This window comes from Ranitomeya imitator, chromosome 9, assembly GCF_032444005.1.
Source record: "Ranitomeya imitator isolate aRanImi1 chromosome 9, aRanImi1.pri, whole genome shotgun sequence".
NCBI lineage: Eukaryota > Metazoa > Chordata > Amphibia > Anura > Dendrobatidae > Ranitomeya > Ranitomeya imitator.
In genome coordinates, this window is record NC_091290.1 from 35,392,620 (window position 1) to 35,414,940 (window position 22,321).

A 22,321-nucleotide genomic window follows, 5' to 3' on the forward strand; every position below is an offset into this window, starting at 1 on the left:
ATTCTCAGGCCTCGACAGATGTGACCGTCGGCAGACGAATTTTGCAGGCGGCTGTGCCGCATCTGTAACCTGTGGGTACAAGGAGCAATTACAGTTGATTGTTCCCCACCCAGGGACTGCTTTAGGACGTCCCATGGTCCTGTGTCCCCCATTGAGGTGTAGGAGAAACAGGGATTTTTGTGTACTCACCATAAAATCCTTTTCTCCGAGCCAATCATTGGGGACACAGCACCCACCCTGTTAGCCTAACGGCTTTGGTTTTCTGTGTTGGCTTGGTTTTGACATAGTTCATCCTGGTTAAATGTTAAGCTCCTACTGCTTTGTTACTGAACTGGTTTACTTGGAGCCAGCAGGGAGGGTGTATACTGCAGGGGAGGAGCTATTCTTTCTGTATTACTTAATGTCTTCCTAGTGGCAGCAGCATAACACCCATGGTCCTGTGTCCCCCAATGATTGGCTCGGAGAAAAGGATTTTACGGTGAGTACACAAAAGTACACATATTTGGTATCTCTGCGTCTGAGATGACCCACCCTATAAAACTGTCTCACTAGTTAACCCCTTCAGTGAACACCTTAAACAAAACAAAAAAACGAAAACAATGCTTTTTCATCATACCACAGAACAAAAAGTGGAATAAAATTAGATCAAAAAGTCGACTGTACATTAACATAGTATCACTTAAAACGCCATATTGTCCCACCAAAAACAAGCCACTATACAGCTCAATCAGCGTAAAAGTAAAAAAGCTATAGCTCTCAGAATAATGCAATGCGAAAACAATTCTTTTTTTGTTACAAAATTGTTTTTATTGTGTAAAAGGGCAAAACATTAAAAAATTATGTAAATGTGGTATCGCTGTAATCGTACTGTCCCGAAGAATAAAGCTGTCTTATCACTTTTACAAGGTGAGCGGCATAAAAAGAAATAATTCCTGAAATTCTGTTTTTTGTTCATTCTGCCTCCCAAAATTTGGAATAGAAGGCGATCAAAAAGTGTCATGTGCCTGAAAATAGCACCAATAAAAATGTCAACTTGTCCCGCAAAAAATAAGCCCCCACATGACTGTTGGTAGAAATACGGAAAAATTATAGCTCTCGAAATATGGCGATGCAAAAACTTTGTTTTGCAAAAAAAAAAAGCGTCTTAGTTTGTGACAGCAGCCAAACATAAAAAACCATATAAATCTGGTATCGCTGTAATCACACCGACCCAAAGAATAAAGTTATCTAATCACTTATACCGCACCAGGAATAGCGTAAAAAATAAATAAGACCAATTTTTGACATGCTTTTTGTTTGTTAACTCTACCTTCCAAATATCGCAGTAAGGCTCTGCTAACATTTATCCTGCGCTCTGCTGGGCGCTTACACCGAGGTTACCGTGTAAATCTCTGAAATACGTTATTCAGGCGGAACACCCTATAATGAGGCAGATGGAGGCACTGTGAACGCAGCCTGGCCTGTGATCCAGTGGTGTCCATCCATTAAAGCGTGGTCAACCACATTTTTGTGCACTTCTGAAAATAAAGACAACACTGATCAGAGTCTAGAGTAACTCTGATGCCTCTTTATAGTGAATGGATCCCTTGGGGGTTTCCTCTGAATCACGTAATTTGGAGATTTAGATGGAAACCCCAATATAAGTGCTCAGCGTAGTGCACAGGATAAATGTAATCCAAAATGTTATAGAAAATGTTCCCAATAAAATCTTCAACTCAAGCCCCCCAAAAAGCAAGTCCCCACTCAGGTGCGTCCTCTGTCAATGGAAATATAGGGGGCTTCCACTTTACTAGTAGCACAAAGGCTTTGAAAAAGCACTATGGCCCCAAACCCCCCAAAAGAAAACCAGAAAATTCTGGGCTTCCAAATTCAAATTCCTCCCTCCCTTCTGAGCCCCAGAGTGTGCCTTGACGACATTTAGCATCCACATGTTTGGCATCTCTGTAGTGACGAGAGCCTGTCTAAGTACCAGAGTCCATGTCTACAGAAGAACTGTAATTTTCCATTTACTCAACGTAATATTATAAAATTCTGTGAATTGTCTGAGGCTTAAAAATACTCACTACCCCCTGGACCAATTCCTCAAGAGGTGTAGTTTCCAAAATGGGGTCACTTGTGTGGGTTTCTTTGTTTTTGGCATTTCAGGGTGACATGGCATCCTCAATCTATTGCAGCCAAATTTGTGCTCCAGAATTCAATTGGCGCTCCTTTCCTACCGAGCCCTGCCGTGCACCCAAAAATTAGTTTTCCACCACATATGGGGTTGCAGCTTACTCAGGAGAAATAGCACAACAAATTCCACAATCCATTTTCACCTGTTACCCTTGTAAAATTCAAAATTTGAGACTAAATGAACATTTTTGTGAGAAAAATTAAAATGTTCATTATTTCCTTCCACATTGCTTTATTTCCTGTGAAGCACCTAAAGGGTTAATACATTTCTTGACTATGGGTTTGAGCACCTTGAGGGGTGCAGTTTTTAAAATTGTCACTTTTGTGTATTTTCTATCACATAGACCACTCAAAGTCACTTCTAACGTGATGTCCCTAAAAAAAAATATGGTTTTGTAAATTTTGTTGGAAAAATTAGAAATCGCTAGTCAACTTTTAAGCCTTCTAACTTCCTAACAAAAAAAATCATGTTTAAAAAAATGATGTTGATGTAAAGAAGGCATGTGGGAATTGTTATTTCTTAATTATTTTGTATAGCATGACTAACTGGTTTTAAGGATATAAAAATTGAAAGTTTGAAAATTGCAAAATTTGCAAAATTTTCACAAGTAAGCACAAAAAATTCAACCTAAATTTACCACCAACATAAAATACAATTGCAAAAAAGACAATGTGCCATGAGAAAACAATCTTTTGGGATACATTGAAGCTTTCAAAAGTTATTTCCATATAAAGTGAAACTGGTCAGAAATGTCAAATTTGGCCTGGTCAGGAATTTGAAAAGAGGCTTCGGAGCGAAGGGGTTAACCAAATTTTGTGACATCACAGAATTTAAGCTTATTGGAGATTTGTTTGCATTAGATTATTTTTTGGGGGATACTTTATGAGAGAGATAGGGTTATATTGGGTTATATTCTGCCACTTGGAGGCTGAAACTATGAATACCTCTTAGTAAAAAATCTGACACGTAGCCAGCAGGCTGGGCAGCTGACACCCAACTATTCAGTTTAACTTTGCACGGAGCTCTTACTTTTGAATTTAGGCATGCAAGTCTGTAGAAGAAGGGTACTACAAGCGGCAGCTACCTGGGTAGTAACCTTAGGGATTTCCATTCTTGCTTCTGCACTACTAGTATTAGTTTTTCCACCACAGGGACTGTTTTAGGACATCCCATGGTTCCTGCATCCCCCAATAGAAAAATGAAGATTTTTGGTACTCACCGTAAAATCTTTCTTGTAGCCTTCATCGGGGATCTTGGTTTTGCTGCACCTTCTGCTTTTTTACTAACTGAATAGCTGGGCGTCTTAAGATGTACTCCTAGTGTCAGTCTCCCGATTGCAGCATATAACCCCTTGTTTCTGCATCCCCCAATGAAGCAATAGAAAAATGAAGATTTTTTGGTACTCACCATAAAATCTTTATTTGCAGCCTTCATTGGGGGACACAGCACCCTCCCTTGTTTGGGGTCTTGGTTATGCTCCTTCTACTGCTTGTTAATTAACTAAATAGCTGGGTGTCTAAGATGTTTTCTTAGTGTCAGCCTCCCGATGGCGGCATGTAACCCATGGTTTCTGTGTCCCCCAATGAAGGCTAGAAGAAAGAAATTTTACAGCTAGTAAAAAAAATATTCACATATGTACCAAACCAACTTTATAGATACATAGAACCATTTATAACACAATAGAAAGAAATTTGAAGTCGTGTCAAGGCAAAAAGGAAATGATCAATTTTATGGTCTGGGAGGAAGTGTCTCAGAAACTTTCCATTCACTTGGCGCAGGTCTGAGAAAGCTGCCAATTCCAGGATGAAACCACCAGTCTGTAAAAGCGCAGTCAGACGGCCGTATAAATCGGATCGCAGTGCGCGGACTGGCCAGCTGCTCTCCCCCCGATCCCGCGGCCAGTCCGTGCACTGTGTTCTGATCTCAGTACGATTTATGTGGCCGTCTGAGAGTGCCCTAATACCGGCTTTGAGTATGTTCTCTCAACTTGTAAAATGCACATGCCTTTTCTTGATTGGAGCGTTTCTGCGTTGCAGTATCACTCCTATCTGGTTATGGAGCTCCTGGATGGTGGCGAGCTGCTGGATCGTATCAAGAAGCAGTCCCGCTTCAGCGAGGTAGAAGCGAGCAGTCTGATGCGCAGCCTTGTGAGTGCGGTGGCTCATATGCACGAAGCTGGGGTGGTCCACAGAGATCTTAAACCAGAGGTGAGGTAGATCCTGACTGCAGACCTCTTCTAGAGAATTGGATTTCTGGCGCATTTGTCATTTACGTCAAGCTTCCGTTACTTTATACAGAACCTGCTCCTTTCGTCTCCCGGTGAGAATGCTGTTCTAAAGGTGATAGACTTTGGCTTTGCCCGGCTGCGTCCACCAGGGTCTCGGCCCTTGCACACTCCTTGCTTTACACTGCACTATGCGGCCCCAGAACTGCTGTCTCGTCAGGGCTATGATGAGTCTTGTGATTTATGGAGCCTCGGGGTAATCATGGTAAGTGTCGTATGACCTCGTTTATCCGGTTGGCATTTGTTCGCCTAATGCGTAATTATATTCCCTTGGATTCATAGTTATCACTGTTACCAGGTAATTTTAGACTTATTTAGTTGAAGACAATGGAGAAAACATACTGTTCTCAGATGACCTCATTTCCAACAGAGTCAACACATGAACACTACCCACTGCCATCTGCCACTATCACCAACACTAGTGCAGAAAGTGATTGGCACGCAAGCTGTTGTCAAGAGCATATCTGCTCCTCACCATGCACAGTCAGGAGCAGGGAGCCTGCAGTTCTCTGATGTACAAAACAACAAAAACATAAAAAAGCACATATTACCTACTGTGCGCAACTTACAGGGTCCATTTGGCTGCTTTATGGGACTGCTTGACTCCCTACATTTTACCCAATCTTAGGTTTACGTGATGTGCAGTGCTTGGCCTTCTTTTAATACTCTGTTTAGACAGGAACGCACTGAATGAGCTCGGCAGCGCAGGTCCTGTTTATGCTACCAAGAATGATGATCTTTTGTGCTCAACAAAAATATATTTTCACCAGCAAACCAGTAATTTTCTATATATATGTTCCACTTCCTGGCCCCATCCTGGTATATATCTCCCTTATCCCGGGCCCCATCCTGGTATATATGTCCCATATCATAGGCCCCATCCTGGTGTATATGTTCCTTATCCTGGCCCCATCCTGGTATATATGTCTCTTATCCTGGCCCCATCCTGGTATATATGTCCCATTTCTGGGGCCCCATCCTGTTGTATATGTCCCTTATCCCGGGCCCCATCCTGGTGTATATGTCCCTTATCCCGGGCCCCATCCTGGTGTATATGTCCCTTATCCTGGGCCCCATCCTGGTGTATATGTCCCTTATCCTGACCTCATCCTGGTGTATATGTCCCTTATCCCGGGCCCCATTCTGGTGTATATGTCCCTTATCCCGGGCCCCATCCTGGTGTATATGTCCCTTATCCTGGGCCCCATCCTGGTGTATATGTCCCGTATCCTGGGCCCCATCCTGCTATATATGTCGCTTATCCTGACCCCATCCTGGTGTATATGTCCCGTATCATAGGCCCCATCCTGGTGTATATGTCCCTTATCCTGGGCCCCATCCTGGTGTATATGTCCCGTATCCTGGGCCCCATCCTGGTGTATATGTCCCATATCATAGGCCCCATCCTGGTGTATATGTTCCTTATCCTGGGCCCCATCCTGGTGTATATGTCCCATATCATAGGCCCCATCCTGGTGTATATGTCCCTTATCCCAGGCCCCATCCTGGTGTATATGTCCCTTATCCCGGGCCCCATCCTGGTGTATATGTCCCGTATCCTGGGCCCCATCCTGTTATATATGTCCCATATCATAGGCCCCATCCTGGTGTATATGTTCCTTATCCTGGGCCCCATCCTGGTGTATATGTCCCTTATCCCGGGCCCCATCCTGGTGTATATGTCCCTTATCCTGGGCCCTATCCTGGTGTATATGTCCCGTATCCTGGGCCCCATCCTGGTGTGTATGTCCCGTATCCTGGGCCCCATCCTGTTATATATGTCGCTTATCCTGGGTCCCATCCTGGTGTATATGTCCCTTATCTTGGGCCTCATCCTGGTGTATATGTCCCTTATCCTGGGCCCCATCCTGTTATATATGTCGCTTATCCTGGGTCCCATCCTGGTGTATATGTCCCTTATCTTGGGCCTCATCCTGTTATATATGTCGCTTATCCTGGGTCCCATCCTGTGAATATGTCCCTTATCCTGGGCCCCATCCTGGTGTATATGTCCCTTATCTTGGGCCTCATCCTGGTGTATATGTTCCTTATCCTGGGCTCCATCCTGTGAATATGTCCCTTATCCTGCACACAACAGTCTTAATGTATATTGGAGACTCTCAACTTCCATCGACAGATGATGTCAGGGGATAGAAGGATCCAGCCTGTTAGATTTTCCAAATCCGATCCTTTGGTTCTCTTAGAGATAAGCTGCGGCTAGAGGAGTCTGGCAGAGGCTCACTTTTTTTGAGGGTCTTCGGGTCATTTTTTGCTGCTAGTCTATTATTATTATTATTTATTATTATAGCGCCATTTATTCCATGGCGCTTTACATGTGAGGAGGGGTGTACATAATAAAAACAGGTACAATAATCTTGAAAAATACAAGTCATAATTGGTACAGGAGGAGAGAGGATCCTGCCCGCGAGGGCTCACAATCTACAAGGGATGGGTGAGGATACAGTAGGTGAGGGTAGAGCTGGTCATGCAGCGGTTTGGTCGATCGGTGGTTACTGCAGGTTGTAGGCTTGTTGGAAGAGGTGGGTCTTCAGGTTCTTTTTGAAGGTTTCGATGGTAGGTGAGAGTCTGATGTGTTGTGGTAGAGAGTTCCAGAGTAGGGGTGATACGCGAGAGAAATCTTGTATGCGATTGTGGGAAGAGGAGATAAGAGGGGAGTATAGAAGGAGATCTTGTGAGGATCGGAGGTTGCGTGTAGGTAAGTACCGGGAGACGAGGTCACAGATGTATGGAGGAGTCAGGTTGTGGATGGCTTTGTACGTCATGGTTAGGGTTTTGTACTGGAGTCTCTGGGTAATGGGGAGCCAGTGAAGGGATTGACAGAGGGGAGAGGCCGGGGAATAGCGGGGGGACAGGTGGATTAGTCGGGCAGCTGAGTTTAGAATAGATTGGAGGGGTGCGAGAGTGTTGGAGGGGAGGCCACAGAGCAGGAGGTTAGGGTTACAGTAGTCGAGGCGGGAGATGATGAGGGCATGGACTAGGGTTTTTGCAGATTCTTGGTTTAGGAATGTACGGATTTGTGAAATATTTTTGAGTTGAAGTCGGCAGGAAGTGGAAAGGGCTTGGATATGTGGTTTGAAGGAGAGATCAGTGTCAAGGATTACCCCGAGACAGCGAACTTGTGGGACTGGGGAGAGTGGGCAGCCATTTACTGTAATGGATAGGTTCTTGGGGAAGGGGGTCGCGTGAGATGGGGGAAAGACAATAAATTCTGTTTTGTCCATGTTAAGTTTTAGAAATCTAGCGGAGAAGAAGGATGAAATAGCAGATAGACATTGAGGGATTCTGGTTAGTAGGGAGGTGATATCTGGTGCAGAGATGTAGATCTGTGTGTCATCAGCATAGAGGTGATACTGAAAACCGTGAGATTCTATGAGCTGTCCCAGGCCAAAGGTGTAAATGGAGAAGAGCCTTGGGTTTTAACACCACAGATTGTTATTTGCCTTTCCAGCAGCAAATTCATGGTAGAGTTGTTACTAAAGGTACCTTCACACATAACGATATTGTTAACGATATCGTTGCTATTTGTGACGTAGCAACGATATCGTTAATGAAATCGTTATGTGTGACAGCGACCAACGATCAGGCCCCTGCTGGGAGATCGTTGGTCGCTGAATAAAGTCCAGAACTTTATTTCGTCGCTGGACTCCCTGCTGACATCGCTGGATCGGCGTGTGTGACACCGATCCAGCGATGTCTTCACTGGTAACCAGGGTAAACATCGGGTAACTAAGCGCAGGGCCGCACTTAGTAACCCGATGTTTACCCTGGTTACCATGCTAAAAGTAAAAAAAACAAACACTACATACTTACCTACCGCTGTCTGTCCTCCAGCGCTGTGCTCTGCACTCCTCCTGTACTGGCTGTGAGCCGGAAAGCAGAGCGGTGACGTCACCGCTCTGCTTTCCGGCTCACAGACAGTACAGGAGGAGAGCAGAGAAGCAGAGCGCAGCGCTGGAGGACAGACAGTGGTAGGTAAGTATGTAGTGTTTGTTTTTTTTTACTTTTAGCATGGTAACCAGGGTAAACATCGGGTTACTAAGCGCGGCCCTGCGCTTAGTTACCCGATGTTTACCCTGGTTACCGGCATCGTTGGTCGCTGGAGAGCGGTCTGTGTGACAGCTCTCCAGCGACCAAACAGCGACGCTGCAGCGATCCGGATCGTTGTCTGTATCGCTGCAGCGTCGCTTAATGTGAAGGGGCCTTTAGGATTATCCTTGATTAAATTAATTAAAAAAAGACAATGATTTCACAGTTATGCGCCTCGTTAGCAGGAAGACTTTGACCCTAGGGCAGATTACCACTGGTTTACTTATTGCTGATATTATATGGTGTCTTTTGTGTTATTAGCGCCGTACGTGACATCATTCTCATTCTTCCCATTTTTCAGTACACGATGTTGTGTGGACAGGTCCCCTTCCAAGGTGCCAGGGGGGGATCTCCTCAGAGCCGTGCTGCCGACATTATTAACAAGATCAAGGAGGGAGACTTTATGATGCAGGGCGAGAGCTGGGAGCATGTGAGCGATGAAGCAAAGGAGCTGGTGAAAGGTAAGACGCTGTTCCATAATGGATGTCTGTGAGGTCGGGCTTTTGTCACACACAATACCAAATATACAAGATGATCCAGATTGAGCACAAAACAATGCAATATATACAATTACACAACATAAAAAGGAATAAGGAAAGAATTACTAAACCTGTGTCACCGCAATGGCTCCCAGCTTAGCCGAGGGAAGCAATCCGATTGTAAAAATGGACAGAACCCACAGCGAACAATGTCTTCCGAGGACTGACAATGACCCAAACCCAACTGCTGCTTTTTATTAGCTCAATGTTACGCCCGGCATTTGTACAGTTTGTTTTCTTATCTGAGTCTTTATTTTTTTGTGATTACAGATTAAGGCTGTGTGCACACGTTGCGTTTTTTTTCGCGATTTTCCCTGATAAAAACGCTATAAAACCGCCAAAAAAAACCCACATACAATAAGCATCCCATCATTTAGAATGAATTCCGCATGTTTTGTGCACATGATGCATTTTTTTCCGCGAAAAAAAACGCATCGCGGTAAAAACCGCAGCATGTTCATTAATTTGGCGGATTTCCCACTACAAAATGCATTGAGAAGTGTCCGGAAAAAACCGTGTCAAAAACGCGGCAAAACCGCGGCAAAAACACGTCAAAGCCGCGGCAAAAACGCTTGCGGATTTCTTGCAGAAAATGTCTGGTTTTTCTCAGGAATTTCATGCGAGAAATCCTGAACATGTGCACATAGCCTAAAAGGAATGTGTCATCAGAAAACAGCCTATTGTTTAAATCACGTTTTTGTGTTAAATATACATTTTTGGGAAAATGTTTTTCTTTTCATATCACAAACTTTTATTTAAGTTACAAAAAAAAGAAGAAATCTTGTAATTTTCACACTATTTGAGGAATTCTAGACTCATTTCTCCTGTTGTGTCAGGAAATGCACATGTACAGTAGCAGCTACAAACAGCTGTGCAGAGAGGTGTTACCGGTCATTGCAATCCTGCCTTAGTGGCTACTGTGATAATTGCAAGATTACAAATTACCGTATATACTCGAGTATAAGCCGAGATTTTCAGCCCAAATTTTTGGGCTGAAAGTGCCCCCTCGGCTTATACTCGAGTCAAGGTGGGTGGCAGGGTCGGCGGGTGAGGGGGTGAGGGCGCTGAGGCATACTTACCTGCTTCCAGCGATCCTGGCGCTCCCCGCCTGTCCCACGGTCTTCGGTGCCGCAGCTCTTCCACTGTTCAGCGGTCACGTGGGACCACTCATTAGAGAAATGAATAAGCGGCTCCACCTCCCATAGGGGTGGAGCCGCCTATTCATTTCTCTAATCAACGGTGCCGGTGACCGCTGATAGAGGAAGAAGCTGCGGCACCGAAGACAGCTGTCCGGGAGAAGGAGCCGGACACCGGGACCAGGTAAGTATCGCATAGTTACCTGTCCACGTTCCAGCCGCCGGGCGCCGCTCCATCTTCCTGGCGTCTATCTGCACTGACTGTGCAGGTCAGAGGGCGCGATGACGCATATAGTGTGCGTGCCGCCCTCTGCCTGATCAGTCAGTGCAGAGAGACGCCGGGACCGGACGCCGGGAGCTGCAAGCAAGAAAGGTGAGTATGGCATTTTTTTTTTTTATTGCAGCAGCAGCAGCAGTAATGGCACAGATTTATGTGGAGCATCTATGAGGAAATATGAACGGTGCAGAGCACTATATGGGGCACAGCTATGGGGAAATATGAACGGTGCAGAGCACTATATGGGGCACAGCTATGGGGAAATATGAACGGTGCAGAGCACTATATGGCACAGCTATGGGGCAATATGAACGGTGCAGAGCACTATATGGCACAGCTATGGGGCAATATGAACGGTGTAGAGCACTATATGGCACAGCTATGGGGAAATATGAACGGTGCAGAGCATATATGGGGCACAGATATGGGGCAATATGAACGGTGCAGAGCACTATATGGGGCACAGCTATGGGGAAATATGAACGGTGCAGAGCACTATATGGCACAGCTATGGGGCAATATGAACGGTGCAGAGCACTATATGGCACAGCTATGGGGCAATATGAACGTTGCAGAGCACTATATGGCACAGCTATGGGGCAATATGAACGGTGCAGAACACTATATGGGGCACAGCTATGGGGAAATATGAACGGTGCAGAGCACTATATGGCACAGCTATGGGGCAATATGAACGGTGCAGAGCACTATATGGCACAGCTATGGGGCAATATGAACGGTGCAGAGCACTATATGGCACAGCTATGGGGCAATATGAACGGTGCAGAGCACTATATGGCACAGCTATGGGGCAATATGAACGGTGTAGAGCACTATATGGCACAGCTATGGGGAAATATGAACGGTGCAGAGCATATATGGGGCACAGATATGGGCCAATATGAACGGTGCAGAGCACTATATGGCACAGATATGGGGCAATATGAACGGTGCAGAGCACTATATGGGGCACAGCTATGGGGAAATATGAACGGTGCAGAGCACTATATGGCACAGCTATGGGGCAATATGAACGGTGCAGAGCACTATATGGCACAGCTATGGGGCAATATGAACGTTGCAGAGCACTATATGGCACAGCTATGGGGCAATATGAACAGTGCAGAGCACTATATGGCAGAGCTATGGGGAAATATGAAAGGTGCAGAGCACTATATGGCACAGCTATGGGGCAATATGAACGATGCAGAGCACTGTCTGGCAGAGCTATGGGGCAATATGAACAGTGCAGAGCACTATATGGCAGAGCTATGGGGAAACATGAACGGTGCAGAGCACTATATGGCACAACTATGGGGAAATATGAACGGTGCAGAGCACTATATGGCACAGCTATGGGGCAAGAATGATCTATTTTTATTTTTGAAATTCACCGGTAGCTGCTGCATTTCCACCCTAGGCTTATACTCGAGTCAATAAGTTTTCCCAGTTTTTTGTGGCAAAATTAGGGGGGTCGGCTTATACTCGGGTCGGCTTATACTCGAGTATATACGGTATGTAAGTATGTAAATCATAAAGAGAAGATGATATCAGACATTGCCCAAATAAAATATATGTAACACAAAAAAACTGATATAAAAAATAGGTCATTTGCTGATGACAGCTTCCCTTTAACTTAAAAAAAAAAAATTGAACCTAAAAAGAAATTATATATTTCAACCAAAGATAATTTTTTTTTCCCTGCTGCTTGTTAGACCAGTTTCACACGTCTGACACTCATGGTCAGAGTATGGACCATGATGTGTGTGTGTGTGTGTGTGTGTGTGTGTGTGTGTGTGTGGACCGGCCACCGATCTCATAACCTAAACGCAACAGCTTCACCCTGTTTCAGGCTGAGTCAAATGGAGTGACTGCACAGCAAAACTGCACACAGTTTGCTGCAAATTGTTGCAGTTTTACTGGTGAAGAATATGAAAACTTTGTACGTCACCTGTAAACCCTGTACAGTTTTTTGGCCTTGCATCACTGCCCCCTCATATGAACTCAGCCTTCCCATTTTGTCATGTCGGAGATTTCTCCTAATGCATGCTGGATGTGAGGCCCACGTGTCCAGGATGCTGCAGTCTCCAGTCAAGCTTCATTCCTGTACTGTGTATCCGTATAGCTTCATTCCTGTACTGTTCTACAACCATGAGTCTTCTTCTCTTCCTTCTGCTCACATGATATTAAGGAGTGTGGTATTTCTTCCTTCCTCTCTGTTTCCTTTCACCTCCTATTACATGAATCCACCGCCTGTTTGAGTCTTCCTCTTCTCTTGCCACCACTGAGATCTGTACTCTTAATTGATCTCAGTCGGTATGAGCTGCCCACTCTGAAGGCTTGGATGTTTTAATCTCCTGTTTTGCCATATACACCCTTCTCCCCCTTCCTGTTCCTATCCTTGACGGAATGAAAGGGAAGAACAAAGATTGCTGTTGATCTATGTCAGAAGCAGCAGGACAGCCAGCTATGTGAAGGAGTTACACAGGGTATACAGCAGCAAAATAATAAGAGATATTTTATATTGACTGTTAGGAAAGTTGTTTAATTTTACATTGAAGATATCAAATGAATAGTGAAAAAAACACTTCCATTCACAAGCATTCATAGTTTCTAAGTTGGTTTTATCACTGTATGGACCTAAAATGTTATCTTTTTAGTATATTTCTCTTATTCCAGTGACACGCATCTGTTTGCTCCCCCGCCTCTTATCATTAATGGTGGCAGAGGACCATGTGTCGGGCATAGGAATGAGATCGAACACTTTACTGAGTGTCCCATAAAGTCCCGCTGACTTTTAATTATGGTACCATTCACACAGCCTTTTTAACTATTTTTAAGGATTGCTGACTGTAGATCCGTCTTGTCGATTGAGCCTTGGTGAACTGCAAGAAAGCGAGTGGCTCCGTGGCGGACGACCGCTCTCCTCTACTCCGCTCATGACCCCAGATGTTTTGGAATCTAGTGGGATGGCCACAAAAACCTGTGTACATGCCACATTCATGGTAAGGACATTAATCAATTCTAAGGTCACAGTGACTTGAGCTGAAAGAGTCTTTACCACGTTAAAGGTGTTCTTCCCCTTTAGTCTCCTCCAACAATGTGACTTACGGTGAAATACTTTAACCTTCTTGCATTTTTTGCTGATTTTTATGTTTGTTTAATACACACTTTTATTTTAGTTTATCTCTTTAAAAATGCCTTTTACATCCTGAGTACTTTATTTGGTAATATTAGGATGTTACTTTAAAAGACTTTTTGAGGAAATGCATTTCCAATTTCAAACAATTGGATCAGGGCTCATAGTCTGACAGCAATTTGGGGTTGGAATATTTTATGTAATTAATTTAATGTTGTATTTTCACTTTTAGTTTTATCGTTTATCCCTCAAAAGATTAATAGGGGACTTTATTACTGATTTATTTTAGCATTTTAAATTTCCATTATTCGGGTATGTGCACAAGAAATTTTTTCTGCCTGGAACCCACCTGTAAAAGCCCTAAAAAAAATACTGAGAAAATGCAGACTGTGGAGACCTGGGTGTCGTAACCAGTGCCTTCCCCCCTCCCATCAATCCCGTAATGAAACACACACAGTCCTAGGTGGGTTGAACAGGTCGGTCACAGTTTATTAATTAAATAATCGGAGAAAGGGCAATTACATATCGTAACGAGCGGCTCGCGCCGAGCTCCTGTCAGTGATCGACAGGGGAATTGGCCCAACGAGCGGTTACGACCTTTGCCCTCCTCCGCTTTTTCCGCTGTGACTTAATAAAGGTTACCAGGGGTTAGTTATATCAACATACGTAATAATTTTTTTTTTTTTTTTTTTTTTTTCAAATCTTATAAGATAATTCACACATTTACATTATCCTGTGGGTTAGTTTAATCATTAGCCTTTAAAAAGGGAGGGTGGGTGGGACAAAAGCTTCCAGGTGTCCTGCCGAGAGTGAAAGAGAAAGTTCCCGGCCGGACACCTGGATTTAACCCCTGTAGGAGTGGCCGTAGGACCCCTCCCCTCTAGTGCCCACTGGCCGGCTGGGGATCTTCCAATTAGTGCATCACTAAGGGGGAAGTGATGCTAGGGGGGAAATGGCACAGACCACCTTTTCGTGCAGCTCTCTATAAGTGCTCCCCAGTCAGAGACGCGTACCTTATTCAGTACCGCGTCTGCCAGACTGTGGAGACCTGGGTGTCGTAACCAGTGCCTTCCCCCCTCCCATCAATCCCGTAATGAAACACACACAGTCCTAGGTGGGTTGAACAGGTCGGTCACAGTTTATTAATTAAATAATCGGAGAAAGGGCAATTACATATCGTAACGAGCGGCTCGCGCCGAGCTCCTGTCAGTGATCGACAGGGGAATTGGCCCAACGAGCGGTTACGACCTTTGCCCTCCTCCGCTTTTTCCGCCACGGAGGATCCCGTGTATTAACTACGCGGGACTCCGACCCCACCCCTCGATGTTAGGGCCTGTTCAACCCCATCCTGTAAACCAGACAGAAAAATATCGAGGCCAATGTCGGTTAGGTGAACTCCGTCCGGTCTTAATTGTGGCGTGTTATCCCCTTGTAGCGGGCGGTGACGGATCACGATACCGCCTCTTCCTCTCACATATTTTCCAATCCGCGCGTTGAATTTCCTTCTTGTCCGCTCTATGGCTTTTTTATCTCTTACTCCTTGCCAAACGTCCCGTGGTGCTATATCCGACCACACCAGTATCATGTTCCTGAATAGACAGCTGAACCTTTCCATATCCGTTGTCACCCATTTGTACAATTCGGCCACCTTTTGTTTGCCAAGGTCATTGCCACTCGCGTGTACCACCATTATCACCGGATGTTCCGCCATCCTTGCTATGCCAACCATCTCTTTGAACACCTGTTTCCACTGGAGGCCTCTGACACCCCTCCAGTTAACTTTTATGCCCGGGAGGTAAAGATTTGTCCCTCCTGGCCGCCGTTCGGCCCTCTTTTCGGCCCAGTAAACGTAGGAATCTCCTACAACCCAAACTTCAACCCCTGAAAGAGACAACACATGTTAATTAAGCAAGTCGGGTCTTATGTATCTGGCGAAGCATGCGGACTTCCAACGACCCATTCTCTGCACTTCGGCCTCTGACACTCCTGCCCTAGCTGCTTCTGTGGCTGCCCCTATCCGGAACGAATGTGTTCCGTACTCTGGATTTGCCCCGGCTTTTTCCAAGCATAGCTTGAACATCGCCTGAAATTGGTACTTGGTCAGAGGGGACCCGTCTGTATGAGTGAAGAAAAATCTACCAGCGTGTCTTATCCCGGCGTATCTTCTAACCATTTTTAGCGGGCAAGCTGGGCCCGGCTGGGGATCTTCCAATTAGTGCATCACTAAGGGGGAAGTGATGCTAGGGGGGAAATGGCACAGACCACCTTTTCGTGCAGCTCTCTATAAGTGCTCCCCAGTCAGAGACGCGTACCTTATTCAGTACCGCGTCTGCCACACATGCACTGCAATATCAAACCAATTTGCTGTGCATATTTTCCATCATTTCTTTGAATTGTTTCAGGCTAAAAGAGGACTAGTCTACTGGAGGCTTCCACTTGGAATCCACCACTATGTTATATATGGGGAAACAAAATGACGCCAAAGATGTAGAAGACTCGTCAGGAATAACGCCGCCGGTGTTTTTCTGAATCGTCTTCTGCTTCAAAAATGATGCTGGTACAACGGCATCTTAAGGTCTTCTTGTGCACATATCCTAACAAGAGCTGCCCAGTTACAGGGGAAACCTGCCCTGTAACTATTGTGATAGGGATCGGTTAACTACTGTTAGTCGTTAAATTACAAGACCTTGGCCTCTGTTTATTTGTATTAGGCATCCATTATTCAAGCATAATGTAGGGTCCCAATGTTAGGACAGCCATCTTAAACCTGCTCCATAAATATACATTGGTAAAAGTTTAAGGATTATGATTGCCTGACATAAATTGCCCCTCATTAAAAAGAACATGTATCTTATTGTGTAAATTCAAGTATCTAATCTCAATTTAAAAAAAAAATAGTATTTTATTTTAATAATTTCATTCATTGGCATAAAAGGGTTAGACAATACTATTATTATTATTTATTATTTATTTATATAGCACCATTAATTCCATGGTGCTGTACATGAGAAGGGGTTACGTACAGAGTTACAGATATCGTTTACAGTAAACAAATTTACAATGACAGACTGGTACAGAGGGGAGAGGACCCTGTCCTTGCGGACTAACATTCTACGGGATAATGGGGAAGAGACAGAAGGTCGGGGGTGTGGCGGCTCGGGTGGTGGTGAGGCGGCGGCTCTGGTGGTGGTGAGGCGGCAGAATGGTTATTGCAGGCTGTAGGCTTTCCTAAAGAGATGGGTTTTCAGGTTCCGTCTAAAGGATCCGAGAGTGGTGAATAATCGGACGTGTTGAGGCGTGGAGTTCCAGAGGATGGGGGATATTCGGGAGAAATCGTGGAGGCGGTTGTGTGAGGAACGAATAAGTGTGGAGGAGAGGAGGAGGTCTTGTGAGGATCGGAGATTACGTGAGGGAAGATATTGGGAGATTAGTTCAGAGATATAGGGAGGGGACAGGTTGTGGATGGCTTTGTAGATCAGTGTTAGTAGTTTGAACTGGAAAATTGGGAGCGAGTGGAGGGATTTGCAGAGGGGTGAAACAGGGGAGTAGCGAGGAGAGAGGTGGATTAGCCGGTTAGCAGAGTTGAGAACAGACTGGAGTGGTGCGAGAGAGTTAACGGGGAGGCCACAGAGGAGGGTGTTGCAGTAATCGAGGTGGGAGATGATGAGGGCATGCACAAGAGTTTTAGTACATTGCGGGCTGAGGAAGGGACAGATTCTAGCAATATTTTTGAGTTGGAGGCGACAGGAGGTGGCAAGAGTTTGGACGTGCGGTTTGAAGGACAGGGCAGAGTCGAGACTTACCCTGAGGCAGCGGATTTCAGGTGCGGGAGAGAGCGTGATGCCGTTTACCATAATAGATAAGTCAGGTAGGGGGGGATACGTGAGATGGGGGAAAGATGATGAGTTCTGTCTTGTCTACATTGAGTTTTAGGAAGCGAGAGGTGAAGAAAGAGGATATGGCTGATAGACTCTCTGGGATACTGGACAGCAGAGAGGTGACATTTGGGCCAGAGAGGTAGATCTGAGTATCGTCCGCATACAAGTGGTACTGGAAGCCATGAGACTTTATGAGTTGTCCTAGGCCAAGGATATAGATGGAAAAAAGTAGAGGCCCTAGGACAGAGCCCTGAGGGACTCCCAACAGAGAGAGGGCGGGATGAGGAGGTAGTGTGGGAGTGGGAAACGCTAAATGTGCTTTCGGAAAGGTATGAGGCAATCCAGGACAGGGCAAGGTCTTTGATGCCAAGGGAAGAAAGAATCTGTAGCAGCAGGCAGTGTTCGACTGTGTCAAAGGCAGAGGACAGGTCGAGAAGGAGGAGGATGGAGAACTGTCTGTTAGCTTTGTCTGTAAGTCATTAGTAATTTTTGTCAGGGCAGTTTCGGTGGAGTGGTGGGGGCGGAAGCCAGATTGGAGGTTTTCAAGGAGTGAGTTAGATGAGAGGTGGGAGGAAAGTTGAGCATGGACATGCTGCTCAAGAAGTTTTGAAGCAAGCGGGAGCAGTGATATGGGGCGATAGCTGGGCATAGCAGTTGGGTCAAGGTTAGTTTTTTTGAGGATGGGTGTGATGGTGGCATGTTTGAAGGCAGAGGGGAAGGTACCAGAAGACAGCGATAGGTTGAAGAGGTAGGTTAGGGCTGGAATGAACATGTTAGTGAGGTTGGGGAGCAGGTGGGAAGGGATGGGGTCAAGTGCACAGGTGGTGAGGTGTGATTTGGAAAGGAGGTGAGTAAGCTCTCCTTCAGTGATGTTGGAGAGGGAGGTTATTAGAGAAGGGCAGAGGTCTGGTATATGGAGTGGTTGGGGTGGTGGAACAGTAAAGGTTTGCCTTGTTTGGTCGATCTTGTTTTTGAAGTAGGTGGCAAAGTCCTCGGAAGAGATGAGGGGAGTTGGAGGTGGCAGTGGTGGGCAGAGGAGAGAGTTAAATGTGCTGAACAGTTGTTTTGGGTTGTAGGATAATGAAGATACAAGGTTTGTGAAATAGGTCTGCTTAGCGGAGATGAGGGCTAATTTAAAGGCAAGCGTAGCTTGTTTGAAAGCAGTGAAGTCGTCTGGCAGGAGTGTTTTCTTCCAACGCCGCTCCGCGACCCTGGATGCTTGTCAAAGTTTTTTGGTGAGATTGTTATGCCAAGGTTGCCTATTGATTTGTCACACTTTGCCATGCATGAGAAGGGCGACTGAGTCTATGGCTGATGTGAGGGTGGAGTTGTAGAAAGCGGTGGCACAGTCCGTGTCGCGGAGTGAAGATATGGAGGACAGGGGTAGAAGAGAGTCTGAGAGTCTGTGAATGTCTATGTGTGCGAGGTTACTTTACTTCCTCCCTGCAGATGTCCGTTGTAGGAGTAGATGGATGGATTAAAAGGGTTGGACAAGACTATAGTTACTGAAGCCCTTTACTTTCTCCCTGCAGATGTCGGTTGTAGGAGTAGATGGATGGATTAAAAGGGTTGTCCACTACTTTAAAAGTGCACCTTAACACCACATCGCTCCTTTACAATTGGTAGTGTGTCTCTCCAGTCTCCTGGCATTCTCATCTGGCGGGGAAAGTCATGTGAGTGATGCAGCCAATCAGTGGTTTTGCTGATGATCTGTAGCCTTCACACTGCATCCGAACTGGAAGGGAGTGAAGACTGCAGCTGATCAGTGGCTGCTGATTGGCAGCAGTATTCTTGTCACACCCTCAACATACGTCGATGACTGGGGATTGGCAGGGAATGCAGTACAGAGTACAAACGAGCAGCCCTCGTCCAGTGGGGGAGTATAGGTTTATTGTTATTACACCACCCTGGGTTTAGAGAGGTTTTGGACAACTACTTTAAAGGGATTGTCCACTACTCTGACAACCCCTTCTGAATCCCTATGTTCCCCCCAGTAAAATAATAACACTTATACTCGCCTCCGGTGCCGGCACCATTCCAGCCATGTCTGCTCTGGCTATCCCAGGGATCCCGTGACGCATGTCCGTGTTTCAGGTTGGTGTGACGTCCTGTATTTTCATGGATGCCACAAGTACTCATTATAACCTATGGTGCTGCACACATGTCGGTGCAAACCACATGGAGACATGTCCGTTTTTTCCAGATGACAAGGGCCAATACAAGTCTATGTGTCCATGTAAAACACGTACAGCACACGGATGGCACGTCCATCTTATTCAATGGAAAAGTCTTACTAAAAGTCATATTCTTCTTGTAAAATGTAAAATGGTAAGATCATTGAATGGTGGTTACAGATTAGCTTGTAGCGTTTACTCGGTATGTTGTTTTTTTTCTTGCAGGCATTTAATCGTGGTAAGCGGGAGGGAGTCTTTCTAAAAAGTGTGGATAATGCTCCGTTGGCTAAAAGACGCAAATTGAAGCAGTGCAGTACAGGAGGCGACGCACGCAGTGGATCCTCCTCTTCGTCTTCATCATCGTCCTCATCTGCTACCACTGCGGCTCGATCCCCCAAATCCAGAGCACCCCCACAAAGTCACAGGCCTGCAAATTCATAACTATTTGCTTTACTTCGATTACACTACAGGCCCGGCTATCGTGTGCAAAAGGAGGACCAAAAAAAAAAGAAGCATGGTGTACCGTATTTGCTTCATGTGTGAGAGCAGTGTGCGGGCTCGGAGAGGTAGCGGCAGGATCACTGTCCAGTGCACTTTTGTATATCGAGTTTGTACATAGTAAGGACATAGATACTAGCCATTTCCCATGTATCAGTGACTGTACGTCTTCCCTCCCGCCGGTGTAAATGTGCTAACGCAGGGAAGGTTTTAGGATATGACCGTTGGGTCCCTGCACCAGAATTTACTGTTTTCCTCGGTGTTCCAGTTTGATGTCTCCTTCCCCTCCCCCCTTTATAAATATGTGTATATACAGTATATATCTATATATATATGTTTTTAACAATGAGATTTTATTAACAAGCTTGTATTCAAGCTTTTTAAGGGCCTTGTGTGCTTTGATACCAGATAACTTGGTGTGTGTATGAGTTCTGTGTTCCCGTCCATATATAATATTTGTATATATATATATATATATATATATTGCCAAAAACTGGAATAAGAAGACTTATTCAACTTCAGTCAGCAGTAATAATAAGTTCCCATTTCTGTTTTTTTTTTTTTTGAGCGGGGGGTTTGTTTGAGATTTCTACCATGAACAAAACTGCAAAAGAGAAGTCGGGTCAGATGTGCGCGGTTTCCTTACAGAATGCTAACCCTATATTAACCATTAAAGCATACATTTTATTAAGTATTTGTGATGAGTGAGCGTGCTGGGATAAGATGTTATATGAGTATGCTTGAGTGCTAATAGAGGGTCTTCGTCGTGCTCAAATACTATGGTTGAGTCCCCGCAGCTGTTTGACAGTCACAACACATGCAGGGATTTTTACCTGTCTGTTGGACAATCCTTGCATGTGTTGCGACTACTGAACAGCCACAAGACATGCAGCTGCGAGGACCCGAACATAGTGTTCGAGCATGCCAAAGTCACTCAGTTAGCAAACATGTTTGCTCAGATAACACCTTATCCCAGCACATTCACTCATCACTAGTAAGTATCTATAAAAAAAAACCTTAGAAAAGGTGTGGACAACACCAGGACAAATATACATCAGAAGTAACAGTACAAACAATCCACCATCTAGGATACCAATATCCCATGTTATCCCAACTAAGGGATGGTAGTGTTTATTTCCTTTGTATATTAAAAAAACAAGCGTCCATACACAGGGTATTCTAAGTAATGGTCAGCTCAGTAATTGAAATAATGGTCGTCTAAGCTATCCTAGATGACCCTACACTACTGGTCCCTGCCTCACCGCAGAGGTTGGCACCCTAAATTAACGATATGGCGACTCCACTCAACTGCTAGGACTTCCTAATTACATTCCTTGGTCACCAATCATGAATAACATACAGGGTATTTAGAAAAAATATACTAATCTTGAGTCGGTGTTCTGAAGAACGATCATCTTTCTCAAAAAAGAGCCTCTGGTCCTCCAATCAAAATATTCCAGGCATAGTGTACCTTTGTCTCAACGCGTTTTGCCCCTCCAATGTGGGGTTCATCAGGAGACCCCCATCTACTTACCCAGAGATGGGTGACTATCTCTTCATTGAATGAATTAGGACTATGCTGAGATTCAATATACGGGAATATTCCGATATAAGGCCCACTTTTTGGTCTCGATTGATAAGTAATTTATTTACTGTAGTTAATACTGTATACATCCTGTCTAGTTATACCATTAGTTTGATTGATAATTGAATAATTAATAAAGTTGGAGAAGGGAAAGCGCTATGTTTAATGTTGGTGGAACACAGTGGGCCACCATGATCATACGGGTGGAACGCAGGGAGGCGCGATATAATGGTGCAGCGTCCATTTTTACTGCATGGCTCCTCATTTCTACTATACCCTATTTAGGATATTGGTATCGTAGATGGTGGATTAGTTGTACTGATATTTTTTATGTATGTTTGTCCTGGGGTTAGCTACTTAGAGAGTCCGCCTGCAGGTTTTTGCTACATTAGTTGAAGACAGCATACTGTAGAGATGAAAACACAGATTTCTGCGATGCCTCTCTTATCATGCTTTGAGGTTTTGTTTGCTTACAATAATTGTTTTAGCACCGGTAGCTTATCGTTGCTGTGACTAGCTGGTCATGTGAGC

The 22,321-nt window shown here is 45.0% G+C and overlaps 1 protein-coding gene across 1 annotated transcript in view; it reads left to right on the forward strand.

Annotated features, from left to right (window-relative positions):
* Positions 1 to 20,283, forward strand: part of LOC138648882 (ribosomal protein S6 kinase alpha-4-like) — a 73,340-nt gene extending 53,057 nt beyond the window's left edge. The window contains exons 13-17 of the mRNA XM_069738849.1: positions 4,210 to 4,380; positions 4,471 to 4,662; positions 8,866 to 9,025; positions 13,358 to 13,521; positions 19,933 to 20,283. Coding sequence (XP_069594950.1) covers positions 4,210 to 4,380; positions 4,471 to 4,662; positions 8,866 to 9,025; positions 13,358 to 13,521; positions 19,933 to 20,148 — 903 coding nt within the window. The 3' untranslated portion in view covers positions 20,149 to 20,283. The remainder of the gene's footprint in view (positions 1 to 4,209; positions 4,381 to 4,470; positions 4,663 to 8,865; positions 9,026 to 13,357; positions 13,522 to 19,932) is intronic.
* Positions 20,284 to 22,321: the final 2,038 nt, after the last annotated feature.